General features: G+C 42.3%; 1 protein-coding gene across 1 annotated transcript in view; it reads right to left on the bottom strand.

The window, feature by feature from the left end:
* Nucleotides 1-16,826, bottom strand: part of Map3k3 (mitogen-activated protein kinase kinase kinase 3) — a 73,251-nt gene that overhangs the window by 16,363 nt on the left and 40,062 nt on the right. The window contains exon 6 of the mRNA XM_040749926.1: nucleotides 9,844-9,964. Within this exon, the coding sequence (XP_040605860.1) occupies nucleotides 9,844-9,964 (121 nt within the window). The remainder of the gene's footprint in view (nucleotides 1-9,843; nucleotides 9,965-16,826) is intronic.

Below are 16,826 nucleotides of genomic sequence, written 5' to 3'. Positions count from 1 at the left end.
CTCTTTCTGCCTTGTGCTCACTATTAAATGCCATGTCTGCTTGCCACTGTACTACCTACTGTGATGTTCATGGACTCACCCTCTGAAACTGCTTCTTATAAATTGCTATGGTCTCTTCACAGCAACAGAAAAGTCATCAAGACACTGTATTTCTGATTTCCCTTCCTTCCTTCCTTCCTTCCTTCCTTCCTTCCTTCCTTCCTTCCTTCCTTCCTTCCTTCCTTCCTTTCAAAACTTTCAAAACAGGGTCTCACTACATAAACCTGGCTGGTCTAAAGAGAGAACTGACTATAACAAGTTGTCCTCTGGCCTTCATATATGCTCCCTTAGCCCTTTTCCTATTTGGGAGGAACATATTTATCCTAGCATGAAGAAAACCAAAAACATAATAGCCCTGTCCTCTCTTATACCCTCTACCTCACCTCTACAACCTAGAAATCCTCAGACACCACAAATGGCAAAGTACTACCCCTTAGCAAACTACCTCCCAGTCTAGTTCAGGACTACTGAACTAGATTTTCTAAGATAGAACCCTGCAGGCAAGATGTTCTGTGGGAATGGCTAAGAAAGAGAATAAGTTTCTGGAGGTGTGAAGAACTTGATTCATTCTACTCTGGAAGATGTGACCACCCAATGCCAACTTCCCTCTTTCCTGAAAGAAACCGGTTTCAGAAGGAAAATTTAAGATACATATTGTTTTAACTTTGTATATAGCCCACTCAGTCTGTGCTCCAGAACAGATGGGAGGTATATCTATACTGCAAAGGATGCTAAAAAGTCTGGCTGGGGTATTTTTAATACCCCAAGAGAATATATTGAACATAAACAAATGGGCGTCAGCAAAACTTTCTGAACCAGAGAGAGAGAAAAATACTTAACAAAACAAAAACTGTGTTAATAGGCTAGTGCTTGAAAATTAGTGGGACTTTTGTTGTTTTGTTTTGAGATAGGGTTTCACTATATAATTCTGGCTGGCCTGAAAGACCAGGGTGGCCTTGAACTCAGAGATTCACCTGCTTCTGCCTCTCAAATGATAGGATTAAAGACATACACCACCATGCCCGTGGAAAACCAGGTTTTCTTCTTGTTTGAGATAGGGCTATATACACCAGGCTAGACTTGAGTTCACCCTCCTCCCTCCATCTCTTGAGTGCTGGGATGACAGGAGTCTTACATCTGGTGTTTGAATGACAGCATATAAGGAGTTTAAATTATTCTCAGCATTCTTTAAGAGATGAAGTTCCGGCTGGGCAATGGTGGTGCACACCTATGATCCCAGCACTCCAGGAGGCAGAGGCAGGCAGATCTCTGTGAGTTCAAGGACAGCCTGGTCTAGAAAGCTACACAGAGAAACCCTGGGGGGAGGGAGGGAGGGAGGGAGGGAGGGAGGGAGGGAGGGAGGGAGGGAGGGAGAGAGAGAGAGAGAGAGAGAGAGAGAGAGAGAGAGAGGTTAGTTTTTCACTCCTCCGAAGAGGTCAGTTGCTCCAAACAACACACAGCCCATTCAGATGTGCTGAAGCTATTTGATGGATTTACCACCAAGAAAACTTCCAATTGATTCATGGAGGCAATAACCCCAGGACATAGGCGAAGAATTTTGTGGATTACCTGTCTCAACAGCTCACTCACAGAATGAAAGCTAGCCGTTCTGAAGTAAGTTAGTCAGCTCCTGAGCATGGCACTGAGGTGGCCTCAGCAGCCTGCAGGAGACAGTCTATCTAGGTGTTTAAAGCCCTACAAAACACTGAAGCTGCTTGGAGTATAAATTTAGGGATATTATGCTGTGAACTTTCAGAACAACAAAATCAGCTAAGATGACCCTCGCCTCATCTTTCTTGTGTGTCTGAACCTAGAAATCTGCTTTTCTCAACTTTCTCATTGGTTCAATAATCAGGAATTTCACATTGAACTCTTCTCCCTGAAACAAGATAGAGCAGCTCTTTTCTAGCATTTTAACTGAAGATTCTCTGGAGTACAATATTACAATCTTACCTAGGACAAATTTTTAAAATGTCTTTTAAAAGGGCTTAGTTAGAAAAATTCTTTCTTATTGCTATTCGACACAGTCTAAATCATTCCCTCTACTACTAGTTCACTGGATTCTCCCTTGCTTTTGCAGTTGGGATGAGTCTAGCACATATGAGGCTACAGCTGTAAACACAGGAGGATCTGGGGAAAAGAGCAAGAGTTTTCTGGACTTTTATTTCCAGCCAGAGACTTTCACTTTTTCCAATCCACACTGTGGCCCGCAGAAAGCCAGTCTTGTTATCTGATGGGCAACATGCCAGGGGCTATTGTGCACAGGGCCACTGCCTGGAGCAGGAAAGGGAAGTCTCCCCAGACCAATGACTATCAGAGGAAGCAAATGGAAACACCAGGAGGTGGCATAGCTGTTCCAGGGTATTTTCAGTTTTGTTTTTAATCTTCATTTCAAAAATTCAACTGCACATCAGCAGTTGAGAACAAGAGAGGGAAGGAGCTGAACAGGCCAGGATGATGCTGAATGAACTACAAGACTCGATGGTCACAAAATGACTAGCAATGATCAGGAGTGAGCCAGACGCACAAAGCTCTGCTATCAAAGCACAACTGATTCCATGGGTCTTAGAGGGCTCTGGAGGGCAAGGGGGAAAGGGGGAAAGGGGTTCCCATGGGACATCCTTTCCCAATACTCCAGGCTGATTGTGCTGTTCTAGTCACATCAAGGGGCCCAGGCCAGTACCACAGAAGAGCCTATCTACAGCTTCCTCTGAAGGCATTCTAGGCGGAAAGAGAAGCCCAGGTTTTAATCATGAACTGTTAAAGTTCCCACATTATTATTATTATTTGTTTGTTTTTTCCCCCGACAGGGTTTCTCTGTGGCTTTGGAGGCTGACCTGGAATTAGCTCTTGTAGACCAGGCTGGTCTGGAACTCACAGAGATTCGCCTGCCTCTGCCTCCCGAGTGCTAGGATTAAAGGCATGCGCCACCATCATCCAGCCTTCCCACATTATGTTACTCTGCCAGCTCCTCTAACTCAGAGAAGCTGAGCAGAAATAAACTGTCACCCCAGAGTATGGGAGACTCTTTGCTTGTGCTCTGACTGAAATCCAGCCTCTCACTCTTCTCAGAGAGCCTCATCAGGAAGCTGATGCAGTCAGGAAGTTGCCTCCGCAGGGAGTTCTAGGGCTTCTGGGTCAGGGTTAATGTGCAGGTCACTGCAAGTACAAAGAGATATTTCTAAATCCTTTTCTCTCTTAGGGGACAGGGGAGATAGGAGCGTAATCAAATCTTTTTTCTTTTCTTCTTCAATAGAAAAGTGTAAGCAACATTTCCTGAACTGCTCACATGGGGCAAGGCTGTGCAAAAATACTTCTCAGTCTTTTTTATCTCACAGGCACTGACGACAACTTACGTTTCAATTTTGAAGCAGCTACCACCACCAGACACTTTATAATGTTATCTGGTACTGCAGAAGAATTTGCTGTGAGGAGAAAAGAACCTCTGGAATGAAGGAATGTAACCATTTTATTTTCTCAATGTGTATTACCACCAACCACCTCTACTATCATGGTTTTTATTACTCAAATTTGTCCCAGGATGCCAGGTGGTGGCGCACACCTTTAATCCTAGCACTCGGAGGCAGTTGCAGGCTGATCTCTGTGAGTTTGAGGCCAGCCTGGCCTACAGAGCAAGTTCCAGGACAGCCTCCAAAGCCACAGAGAAACCCTGTCTGGAAAAACAAAAAACAAGCAAACAAATAATAATAATAATGTGGGAACTCGCTCTGTAGGCCAGGCTGGTCTCAAACTCACAGAGATCCGCCTGCAACTGCCTCCCGAGTGCTGGGATTAAAGGTGTGCTCACCATAGGATTAAAGTGGACAGACAAGAAAAATGGGGTAGCTCAGGTAGAACACTTAGTATGCTTGGAGTTTTGGGTTCAACCCTCTGTACTGTGTGTGTGTGGGAGGGTGGCATAACAGAGGCAAAGGAACTTGAGATACATTGGAACAAAGGAATTAGAATGTACCTTCTATAAATACTTTAGTTGAGACTTGGTTACATAGTTTCAAGAATGGTGCTTGAGTTTAGACTCAAAGGTGGTAGAATTTCCATAGGCAGATAGAAAGGATACCTCCATATAGGGAAATTCCATCTGTCTCTCTGGTGATCTCTCTACAAGGCTATTAACCCTTTGGGGTAGTAAATTCATTATCAAGGAATTTTTTTGTTGTTTTTGAGTCAGGGTCTCACACTGCGGCTTTTGACTAGAGCTAATGACAATCCTACCTCAATGACCTGAATGTTGGGAATATATAGGCATCAGTCACTATACACACCTGGGTTTTCTGTTGTTTTTAGCATGAACTAGTTTAAGACATTAACTGGCTTGAAAATGATGGAATTCTAGGAATGTTTATTATGATGGAAAAAAAAGGTTAATGTAGTAGCTATTTCAAGTATTTCAAGAACTGTCATATAAAATTTTAAACTGTGTTATCTGAGTTGCTGAAGGCAGACTTAGATAAATAGGTAAACTGAGAGAAGGCAGACTTTGAACTCAGTGTGAGGGAGAATATCAAGTAAAGATTTCCATAATTGGATTGGGTACCTTGTACTTTTCCATCTATACAAATGCTGTGGTGGGAGCTGAATTCCCTTTATGTTGCAGTTTTTCAACTACTCACAGGTCTGTGACTAAGGGAGAAGAACCAAGCAGGAGGTTGAATCGTTAAAGTTTACTAACTTCCACTTCTCCTTTGACCCCATTTCTACAACTAGGATTTTTCTTAGTCGTTCATGTTTTTGACTCTGTCTCTTCCTGTTTCCCTTTACCTCTAGAAAGCTTTACACTGGACCACCTTACAGTAAGCACCCAGGCATCTGCAAATGAAAATGACAATTGTACCTCTGACCCTCTTATCCTTTTCAATCTGGTTGATGGCACTGGTCTCTTCCTCACACTCTAATTTCCCTTCTACTTCTCCAGTTACTTCTTTCCTATGTCCTCTAACAGGCTGTTCCCCCTTTCTCCTTCTTTGGTTTGAACATTGGTAGAGGTAAGTGGCTGGCTGCTTTGCTTCTCTGATCATTCAGCTTTCACCCTGATAGCTGACTCTGTGTTTTATTATTAAGACAAAAGAGAATTCGTGCTACAGCAGCTCTAGTCTTTTGGTATTAAAATTCCTTCAGCATTTTAAAACTGGATATTTAATGAAACAGGATTTTAAAGAGTTTTATGTTGATCAGGCGGTGGTGGTGCATACCTTTAATCCCAGCACTCGGGAGGCAGAGGCAGGAGGATCTTTGTGTGTTCGAGACCAGCCTGGTCTACAAGAGCTAGTTCCAGGACAGCTTCCAAAGCCACAGAGAGGGCTGGAGAGATGGCTCAGCCGTTAAAGGCTAGGCTCACAACCAAAGCCACAGAGAAACCCTGTCTCGAAAAACCAAAAAAAAAAAAAAGTTTTATGTATATAGGTTAAACTGCAGGGAAGCAACAATATGTTACCTTTGCCTACCTCTCAAAGGGGTACAGCACACACTCAAAATAACTACAGAAAATTAACTTTTATTTACTGATTTATATGACATAAGAGCCTTCAGCATAAACACTGAAAGACCCAGGGAAAACTCTATTTTTATACTCAATGTGACAAATGTGGTTAGATAAAAAAGGTATACCAAACATAACAGATTTGAGGGGAAACTCACCAAGGCCTGCCAAGATTCTTCTAGGCCTCACTTTATGAGGTCTTTCCTCATGTATAGGGTAGTAGCCATTTTAGGATGAGGGTCTTCAGAGAATTTCTTTATGGCTAGCTCTTATACAAAAGTTGAGATTAGAATAGTATTTCTAGGTTTTAAGACTAGTTTTAAGAGAGAGGATTCTCAACTTCCCATGACCCATAAGGAAAAGAGAATTTTATTCGACGGCCTGCATTGGGGCAGAGAGTGGAGCAGGACACAGGACAAAAGAAATACTGAAATATGCTGAAATACTGAAATATGCTGATTCTGAGACCCTTCAATGTCCTTCAATTCAAAGTACTTAGTAGTCAAAGAACCATACTAGGTATGTTGTTTCCTGAACATCAAATTAATAGTAACAAAATTAGAAATTAAAGCTCAGATATTGTCTTTTTAAATTCTTATTTTATGAGTGTTTTCTGCATTGATTCTGTGTATCATGTGCATAATTGGTGTCTGTGGATACCCGAAGAGGGAGTCAGATCATCTAGAACTGGGATTTATGGACGGTTGTGAGTCATAATGCAGGTCCTGTGCTAGGGCAACAAGTTCTCTTAACCACTAACATCTCTCCAGGCTCCTACTCCTTTTCTAAATTTTCTTTTTTTTTTTTTAAGTATATGAGTTTTTGCTTGTTTTTTTTTGTTTTTTGTTTTTTGTTTTTTGAGACAGGGTTTCTCAGTATTGTTTTGAAGGCTGTCCTGGAACTAGCTCTGTAGACCAGGCTGGCCTCGAACTCACAGAGATCCGCCTGCCTCTGCCTCCCGAGTGCTGGGATTAAAGGCGTGCGCCACCAACGCCCGTCGAGTTTTTGCTTGAATGTACGTCTGTGCACTATATGCATGAAGTTCCCATAGAGGTCAGAAAAGGGTGTCAGGTCCCCCTGGGACTAGAGTTACAGGCAGTTGTGAGCCACCATGTGGATACTGGGAACTGAACCAAGGTCCTCTGAAGAGCAGTCAGAGCTCTTAACTGCAGAACCATGTAGGCAGCCAAGTTCAGGTGGGTAGGGATGAGCCCACAAAGCTATCCGCCCAAAAGGGTGGAGATATGAAGATTAGGCAGGTGGGCTATTTAAGGAAAGGAAAAGTATTCTCACTCTCTCTTTTCCTCTGGAAGCCTGCCAGGCTTTCTGTCCCCTCAGCGTGTATGTAAATAAATATATTATATTCCACATTGCATTGACCTCCCATCTCACAGGTGTTTCCAGATATGACAATGGAGAGGTAGTTCAGTTGATAGAGTAATTGCCTAGCATGCATACAGCCCTAGTTTCTATTCCCAACTCCAAATAAACCAGGCATGGTGGTACATGCCTATGGGACACAGGAGATCACACACACACACACACACACACACACACACACACACACACATACACACACACACACACACACACACACACACACACACCTAAAAGGATCTTAAGAACACCCCCTGGCTCCCCATAGTATATTGTGAAAACCACTGAAATGGCACGTTCTATCAGTGCTTATCTCTAGATGTCACAGATCCACCTGTTCCTTGTCTCCCACTGCTCCCAGATTAATCAAAGCATCTGTCTTCTTTCCCCTACACCACCACATTGGAATATGTGGTTTTTGGGATCCAGTCTTGCCCTTCTAGTCTGTCCTTCTCACTTCAGCCAGAAAAGTCTTTGACAATGCAAATCTGAATATGTCATTTTATCTCTTCATCATTACTTAAAAATCTAATGACTTTTCACTCCAATATCCAGTTTCTTCTCCAATAACTTGGTTTGTATTGCTTTTATTTTCTTGATAAAATGTCTTTATAAATAAGTTGAAAATTGTATTGTATTTCTTTTTTTTTAATATTTTATTTATTTATTGTGTATACAGCCTTCTGCCTGCAGGCCAGCAGAGGGTACCAGATCTCATTCAAGGTGGTTGTGAGCCACCATGTGGTTGCCGGGAATTGAACTCAGGACCTCTGGAAGAACAGTCAGTGCTCTTAACTGCTGAGCCATCTCTCCAGCCCAAAAATTGTATTGTATTTCTATTTAAAGTACTGTTGTAACTTAAAAACTGAAATTTAAGCCATACATGGTTTAATTGCAGCACCAAGGTGACAGAAACAGGGGTTTAATCCCAGCACTTGGGAGGCAGAAGAGGCAGGCAGATTTGTGTGATTCCGAGACCAGCCTGGTCTACAGAGCGAGTTCCAGGACAGCCTCCAAAGCTACAGAGGAACCCTGTCTCGGAAAAAAAAAAAAAAGATTGATTCTACTTTTAATTAAACATACATACATATATGTATTATGTGTATATATGTGCACATATATACATACCTACATACACACACGTGTATATATATGGGGGTATGTGCATGTGAGTGCAGATGACCACCAAGGTCTGAAAAAGGAACTGAATCTCCTGGAGCTAGAGTGACAGGCAGTTTTCAGTCACTTGACATGGGTGACAGGACCTGAACTCTGGTCCTCTGGAAGAGTAGTCCCTCCTCTAAACTACTGAGTCATCTCTCCAGCCTCCAGATGTCTATCTTGATAAAAATCCCACAGTTCAAGAAATGGGCTCCTCAAGCCGGGCGTTGGTGGCGCACACCTTTAATCCCAGCACTCGGGAAGCAGAGGCAGGCGGATCTCTGTGAGTTCGAGACCAGCCTGGACTACCAAGCAAGTTCCAGGACAGCCTCCAAAGCCACAGAGAAACCCTGTCTCAAAAAACCAAAAAAAAAAAAAAAAAAAAAAAAAAGAAATGGGCTCCTCAAACCTTGTGCTGGGTAGTTTGATGTTAATTTGACACAAGCTAGAGCCATCTGTGAGGAGGAAACCTCCACTAAGACAGGGCTATAGGGGCCTGGAGAGATGGCCCAGCAGTTGAGAGCACTTCCAGAGGACTCAGGTTCAATTCTCAGCACCCACATGGTGGCTCACAACTGTCTGTAACCCCTATTCCAGACTACCCTTACACAACATACATGGTGGCAAAACACCAATGCACATTTAAGAAAAGACAGGGCTATAGGCAAGCCTGTAGGGCATTCACTTAATCAGTGATATGTGAGGGCCCAGCCCATTGTAAGTGGTACTACCCCTGGGCTGGTGGTGGTCCTGAGTACCATAAGAAAGAAGCACTCACCAAGAGGTGGTGTTGCATGCCTTTAGTCCCAGCATTAGGAAGGCAGAGGCAGGCCAGCCTGATCTACAGAGTGAGTTCCAGGGCAGTAAGGACTGTTACACAGAGATATCCTGTCTCAAAAAACAAACAAACAAACAAACAAACAAACAAAAAGCCCCACTCCTTTGTGGAGTCTGCATTAGCTGCTGCCTCCAGGTTCCTGCCCTGTTTGATTTCCTGTCCTGACTGCCTTCAAAGATGAAACTGTAATATGAAGAAGTAAGTAAAATAAACCCTTTCCTCCTCAACTTTTGGTTATGGTATTTCATCACAGCAATAGTAACCCTAACTAAGACAAACCCTGAGAAGTATCTGGAGGAGCAATATTATATAATGCACAAACCTGATTTAGAATTCTTTCCTGGGGCAGAGGCAGGTGGATCTCTGTGAGTTTGAGGCCGGACTGGACCGACAGCCTCCAAAACAATACAGAGAAACCCTGTCTCGTAAAACCAAAAAAAAAAAAAAAAAAAAAAAAGAATTCTTTCCTGGGGAGGCCTAGTAGCAACTACATAACTTCTTTGCTATCAATTGTAGATGCAATGTTAATGCTCTGAGATTCCAGGATAACTCAGTTGACTTTTCAAGAGTTTTGCTGGCTGGCATCTTCTACGAAGTACAGGGATTTCTCAGGAATAAGAAAGAAGCTATGTACAAAACTGAAATGTATACCTGACTCCTAATTTGACAGGTCCCCTGTAATTCTTCAAACAGATGTCTGAGGAGAGCACTTTCTCAGGGATGTTTAAAAGAAATTTAATCACACCATCACATTATTATATTCTAAGGTCCTCAAGAGTCATTTCATGTCCTCTCTTCCCCAAATAAAACCATAGCACACTAATTTGCACAGGGATAGTCAATGAATATTTGATGATTGTTTAATAGTTGAATATTTTAAATGTGAGCACAGCATATATACTAGGACAGGGAAGAAAAGAAAAATACTCACTGACAGAGAGGTGCCTGCTTCTAGGCTCAGGAGCTTGGTAGATGGTATTTATATCCCCTGCGGACTGGGAAGGCTTGATCCGAACCTGCCTGGACACTCCAGAGAGGGGAGAGGAGCTGGTCTGTAGAGAGAGGGAAAAGTGTGAGCTAGATCCTTAGGTAGTTAGGTCTGTGAAGGATCTTAGTCTTTCCCTAGGGTTCTTGACACTCGTCAGGCACCTTTTAATACATGGACTGCCAGGTTTTTTTGCCAAATTCCAACCCTTAATCTGTCTTGGCAAATCACTATTTCCTTGATGTACTTTTACAGTTGCAGTGATATATAAGTACTATACTTTGGTGCCCCAATTCAATGGGTGATGACCCAGATACAGAATAACAGGCATCTGTGTAATCTGACAAACAGGAAAGAGCTGTAAATACCCTCTCATAAAGTTATTTATCAGGAGGCTGAGGAGGTGGCTCAGCAGTTAAGAGCACTTGCTGCTCTTACCGAAGACCCAGGTCCAGCTCCCAGTACTTACATGGCAGCTCCAAACTATCTAGCTCCAATTCCTGGGGACCAAACACCCTCTCTGACCTTCTCAGGGACCAGTACACATGTGTAATACATATGCACAGGTAAAACACTCACTAAAAATATAAATAAATCTTTAAAATTATCTAACTAGCTTAGAAAGAAAAAAAGGAAACTAGTTCAGCAGCAAAGTCTTCTACTGTGAAGGTACAGTGATGGTATTTCTCTGCCCTACAAAATTCTGGCTATTAAATATGTATTTTAATTATTCTCCCTTTTTGAGACAAAGTCATATTGGTGGTCCAACTGGCTTTGAACTTGTGATCTCCCTGTCTCAGGTGCCTGGGTGCTGGGATTATAAATATATACTACTATGCTTGGCTAAATATGTACTTTACAAAGCCACTTGGGACCATATGGGTGTCCTAGGGTCTTGCTTCCTCCAGGGCCATACTGATCCAGTGGCCTGTACTGGTACTGGGGCCATGGTGACACCCAGGCCTGAGCTGATGCTGAGGGCCATGTCTGTGTTCATGTTCCTGCTACAGATGGGGTCTGTGATATTCATGGTCTTTGTTGCCACAGGGGATCATAGGAACCATGCATGTTGAAATCCAAGGGCCATGCTGAGCCAGCCCCATCCCTCACTGGCCCTGGAAAAGGGGGCCATGCCCCTCACTAGACACTACAGCAGGAGAGTTGGCCCCAATGGCATGAGCCTAGGTGAGCTGACTCTGCCCATTGCCTGAGGGAGGCAGTCCCAGTGGCCCAGTAGTCCCAGTAGCCCTGGACCAACCAGCTTAGCTACCACCTAGACCCACATCCTGGACCTTGAGTTGGCCTACCCTAACATCTACCCCTCCTATGACCTACTGAAGTACATGAAGGGACTGTCATTCAGAACAATAACTGTAGGATCCCCACGACTTGGGGCAACAGCAGGATATCTGAGGAATTTCAGTGAGGATCCAGTGATAACGGTGTGCCAGAGGCTTTGAACCAAAAAACGACTCACTGCAATGAACATTTTGTAGATGGGGTTGACTGGACAAAAGGGTATACTACGTGACACATGGCAGCACACAATGCCACTAGGATGAATGAAGAGGTGCTGGGAAGAAGATCGAGGTGTTTGGTTGTTTTAGTTGTTTTGGGGGGTGTTCCTTTGATGCTGCTGCTGCTGCAGGGGTTGGGGAGGCTATGGAGGGACTGGGAGGTGAGCAGAATTGGGGTGCATGATGTTAAATTCCCTAAGAATCAATAAAGAATTATGTTTAAAAACAAAACAACAACAACAAAAAAAGTCACTCGGGGGTTTAGCAGCTCAGTGAGTAAGGTGTTCACTTTGCAAGCATGAGGACCTAAGTTTCGATTCCAGCATCTATAGAAAGAGCCAGACAAGACTGTGTGCTCCTGTAACCGCAACATGGGGCTGCTAGAGACAAGAGGGTCACTGGAGCTTGCTGGCCACTAGCCTAGTTCCAGGTTCAGTAAAGAGACAATCATTTAGGGAAATAAGGTAGAGTGTGATAGAGTAGATTACCTGATGTTCTTCTCTGGCCTATCTGCATTTGCACATACATGTGCACATACACCACACACACCCAGAAAGGTAACTCAATCAGCTCCTTCTTCCACAACTATAATTATTCCCTCATGTTACAATAAAAACCTCAGCTGCATCAAAGGACAAAGGTTTATATGCAAATCATCTCGAGTTCATGTTCAAATGGGAAAGGCTATCAAGTTGGAGGTCAAAGACCTCAGAATAGGGTCAGTAGCCTTCCTGCATTCACCCTTATTTTATGCTAGCCCCGTCAAGCCACCAAAGTGAGAAATCAAAACAATAGGTGGGACTTTACACTGAGAAAGCTTAAAACTGAATATTGAAAACAAGAAAAGAGTGCTATCAAGAGTAAAAATAGGAGCTACAATTAGGGCCAAAGTTTTTACTTGCTTCTCTGTATTGCTTCTACCTCCCAACAGGGGGGGAAAAAAGTACCACATAAACAATCTCTATATCCTGTCCTTCAGGAAAAAGGCTTCCTGCTTCCAGGGGCAAGTTCAGCTGCCAAGCAGCCTTCCCTAGTCTTCCCATGCCAGACTTCATTAACATGTAAGGTTGTCTTGACAAGCTGTCTTGTTCTAACAGGAAGTCAGAACCAAGGGGAAGTGAATGTTCTTGCTGAAGCCTCCGATGTGCAATAGCTCTTTGCTGAGAGTCAAAAAGGAAAAAACAGCCAAAACCACATACTGGGGATAAGGGCAAGGAGGGGCCCTCAGCCCTGAAGTTAGGGAAGGAGCTACATGAAGAAAGCCCAAGGTCATCTGCTTAGCCGCAAAGTCTTTCGCATAGTGGAGATCGACTGGATCTAGGCAGCCTGGATTTGAAATGAATCAAAGAACACATACTGTAACCTTCAGTTTTAAAAATCTATAAACTGGAGGGTGGGGCTGGAGAGATGGTTCAGCAGTTGACAGCACTGGCTGCTCTTCCAGAGGGGCCAGGTGGGATTCCTAGCACCCATATGATAGCTCCCACTGTCTGAAACTTCAGTTCCAGAGGATCCAGCACCCTCTTCTGGCCTCTTTGGGCACTAGGCACATATGTAGTGTAGGCAATACACAGAAAATAAAATAATTTTTAAAAATCTAAAAGCTAGAAAAAAATTAAAGCTGGACTACAAATGTAGTTCAGTGATAGGATGCTGACGTAGAGCCCTGGGTTCAATCTCAGCAATGAGTAAAACTAGACATGGTGAATAAAGTACACCTGTAATCCCAGCACTCTGGAGGTAGAAACAGGAGGCTCTATAAGTACAAGGTCATCTATCTATCCCCAGCTACATAGTGGGTTCAAAATAAGCTTGGGTTAGAGATTGCCTGGAAATAAATTAGTAACAAAGCAACTACAAAACATGGAGATTTACACAGAGAAACAAAATGCTAATATTTATTGTGATACAGGAACTAGAGACCAAAGGTACAGTATGCTGGAACAGTTGCTTCAGTGTGCTCTCTAGTGCCAGTCTATGAACTGGTAGCACACTGGTCCTCCCTCAGGTAAACAGTGATGACAGTAATCCTAGAAACAATTTACAGCAATTTGGTAGAGTAACTTTGTATCACCTAAATATAACAACTAAAAACTACAGGCTTATAATTTATAAGTATCTACTTTTTTGTTTTGGTGGATGGGGGGCTTACATCTAGGTCCAGGGTCTTAGATTTATTAGGCAAGCATCCCACCACTGAGCTGCCCATAAACCCCAGTCTTTCTACTTTATATTTTACATTTCATTTTTATATTTCTTTTATTTTTTTGAGACAGGGTCTCTCTATTATGTAGCTCTGGCTATTCTGAAACTCACTATGTACACCAGACTGGCCTTGAACTCCCAGAGACGTGCCTGCTTCTGCCTCCTGAGTTCTGTGACTAAAGGTGTATACTACCAAGCCTAGGCCATTTTACTTTTCAAATTAAATAAATATGCAGCTAATGAAAATGGAAATTATAAGCACAAAATTACTATCTCATGTGCATGTATGTATACACAGATGTGGATGGGTATCTTTCCTTAATGACTCTCCATCTTTTAAAAAGACCTATTTATTTAAAAACAAGTATTTATGTACTTACTTATTTCTGTGTGTGCATGTACAGAGGTCAGATAGCTTATGTGAATTGGTTCTCTCCTTCCACCACATAGCCTCCAGGAGTCAAACTCAGGTCATGAGTGTTGACAGTCAGTATCTTTACTTTCTCAACAATCTCACTGACCTGTACTTTCATTTAACAAATTAATTAAATTTATTTAATGGAGGTATAGAGTCATCATTTTGCCCTGGATGGCCTTTCTAATTTTATTTTAAATTTTATTTTGTGTGTATGTGTAAGGGTGCATACATGTCATGGCATGTATGTGGAGACAACTTTTGGGAAATTGGTTCTCTTTCCACCCATCATGTGGGTCCTCAGGATAAAAAAAAAATCAGGATGTCAGGCTTAGAGACAAAAGTCTTTACCCAGGAAGTGACTTGTCATCCCATTTTTATTTATTTTTGAGACATCTTCTCAGTGCTGGTGGTCTTGAACTCACAGAGATCCACTTGCCTCTGCCTCCCAAGTGCTGGGATTAAAGGATTGCTCCACCACACCTGGCCTCCACTGTTTATTCTTAAATGTAAATCTTTGCTAATGCTAAAAGTAGAAGCAGTTTAAATTTCCTAGCAGTACCACACCAAAAGTTACTTATGTAATTATGGTATATCTTGTCAAGGAAATTATGTATCATTACAAATTGTAATTATGAAGATTAGATACTGGAACAATGTTCATGATAATATAAAGTAAAAGCATAACTCAAAGACTTGCAAGAATAGCACTGAAAAAGTTTACATCAAGTATGTACACATAAGTTAGAAACTCAAGAGGTATGTGCAGAAATAAACCAATAAATGTGTTATGATGAGAACCGCGTACAACAGCTTTGCTTTTTTAAAAATTTTTATTCATGTATTTTATGTATCTGAGTGCTCTGTCTTCAGGTTCACCAGAAGAAGGAATCAGATCCTATTACAGATGGTTGTGAGCCATCATGTAATTGCTGGGAATTGAACTCAGGACCTTTGGAATATCAGTTAAGTGCTCTTAATAGCTGAGCCACCTCTCTAGCCTCCAGCTTTGATATTTTAAATGTTTAACTTTAAAGTAGTGGTTCTCAACCTTCCCAATGTTGCAATCCTTTAATACAGTTCCTCATGTGGTGGTGACCCCCAACCATAAAATTATTTTCATTGCTTCGTCATAACTTTAATTTTGCTACTATTAAGAATCATAATGTGGCCGGGCATTGGTGGCGCACGCCTTTAATCCCAGCACTGGGAGGCAGAGGCAGGCGGATCTCTGTGAGTTCGAGACCAGCCTGGTCTACTGAGCGAGTTCCAGGACAGCCTCCAAAACAATACAGAGAAACCTGTCTCGAAAAACCAAAACCAAAAAAAAAAAAAAATAATAATAATAATCATAATGTAAGTTTCTATATTTAAAGATCTTAGGTGATCCCTGTGAAAGGGTCATTCAACTTCCAAAGAGGATGAGACCCAGATTGAGAACTACTGCTTTAAGTTATACCACTTGAGACATTATGTAACATTTGTCCTATGCAAGACCATGAGTGTCAGAGCTGAGGTGGCCAGTCATCTTTTTTTTAATATTTTTGAAGTTTTATTTATTACATATACAGTGTTCTCTTTACACTCCAGAAGAGGGCACCAGATTGAATTGTAGATGGTTGTGAGCCACCATGTGGTTGCTGGGAATTGAACTCAGGACCTCTGGAAGAGCAGTCAGTGCTCTTAACCTCTGAGCCATCTCTCCAACCCGGCCAGTCATCTTTTAAACAATTCTGTGCCACAGCTATACCTATCATCTTATTATAAGCACCTTTAGTAACTAGGATGTGGATGCAAATGACTAGCTGTCTTTAACTTCTCTGGAACCAGGAGTCAGACAATAATTCATCTAAACTGCTAATCCAGCCTCTTTTATAAAGAAGGGGGGTTGGCTGGCTAATCTTATGTCAACTTGACATAAACCAGAGTTATCTGTAAGGAGGTAACCTAAATTGAGAAAATGTGTCCATAAGATCCAGCTGTAAGGCATTTTATTAATTAGTAGTTAACAGAGGAGGGCCCAGCCCTTTGTGGGACTGGCAGTCCTGGGTTCTCTATAAGAAAGTAAACAGGCGCTGAGCATCTGTAATGGGATCTGATGCCCTCTTCTGTCTGATACTCTCTTCTGTCATGCAAGCATACATGCAAATGGAGCACTCATGTACATAAATAAACTACATTTAAAAAAAGCACTCTTGTATTACTTAGAGAAAGGGTGGAAAAGTGTCTTAAAACAATGATACAGCTCTTATTCTTAGGGAGTTTATAACCTTTTGTGATATATCTTACAAATATGCAATGAGAAGGCAATTACTAAACAAAATGTGAACTATTACGAAAACTACATCCAAACTGAAGGAATAAGAAATAATAACAGTTACAGCAAGAATACTGATAAACTATAATAGGTAAAATCAAACTGTTGCTAAAAAAACAGAAGACAGGATGAACTGACTACAGACAAGGAGGGAATATAGCAAAGGAGGTAGACAGATGGGACTGGGAACAGTTGGTGATTGTGTGGTGTGAATGAGAACAGCCTCCATTGGCTCCTGGCTTTGAATGCTTAGTAACTAAGAAGTGCAACTGTTAGAAGATTAGAAGGATTAGGTGGTATAGCCTTGCTGGAGGAAGTGTGTCCCTGGGGGTGGGAGTTGGTTTTAAAAGCCCATGCTAGGCCCAATATCTGTCTGTCTGTCTGTCCATCCAAGTGTGTCTCCCTCTTTGTTCCTCCCCCTCCTCTGGTCTGTTGCCTATGGATCAAGGTGTAGCTCTCAGCTATTTCTCCAAGA

The sequence above is a fragment of the Mesocricetus auratus genome, unplaced genomic scaffold (assembly GCF_017639785.1).
Source record: "Mesocricetus auratus isolate SY011 unplaced genomic scaffold, BCM_Maur_2.0 Super-Scaffold_100007, whole genome shotgun sequence".
Taxonomy (NCBI): Eukaryota; Metazoa; Chordata; class Mammalia; order Rodentia; family Cricetidae; genus Mesocricetus; species Mesocricetus auratus.
Note: the sequence above shows the minus strand (reverse complement) of the source record. Positions and strands in the feature narration are given on the sequence as shown.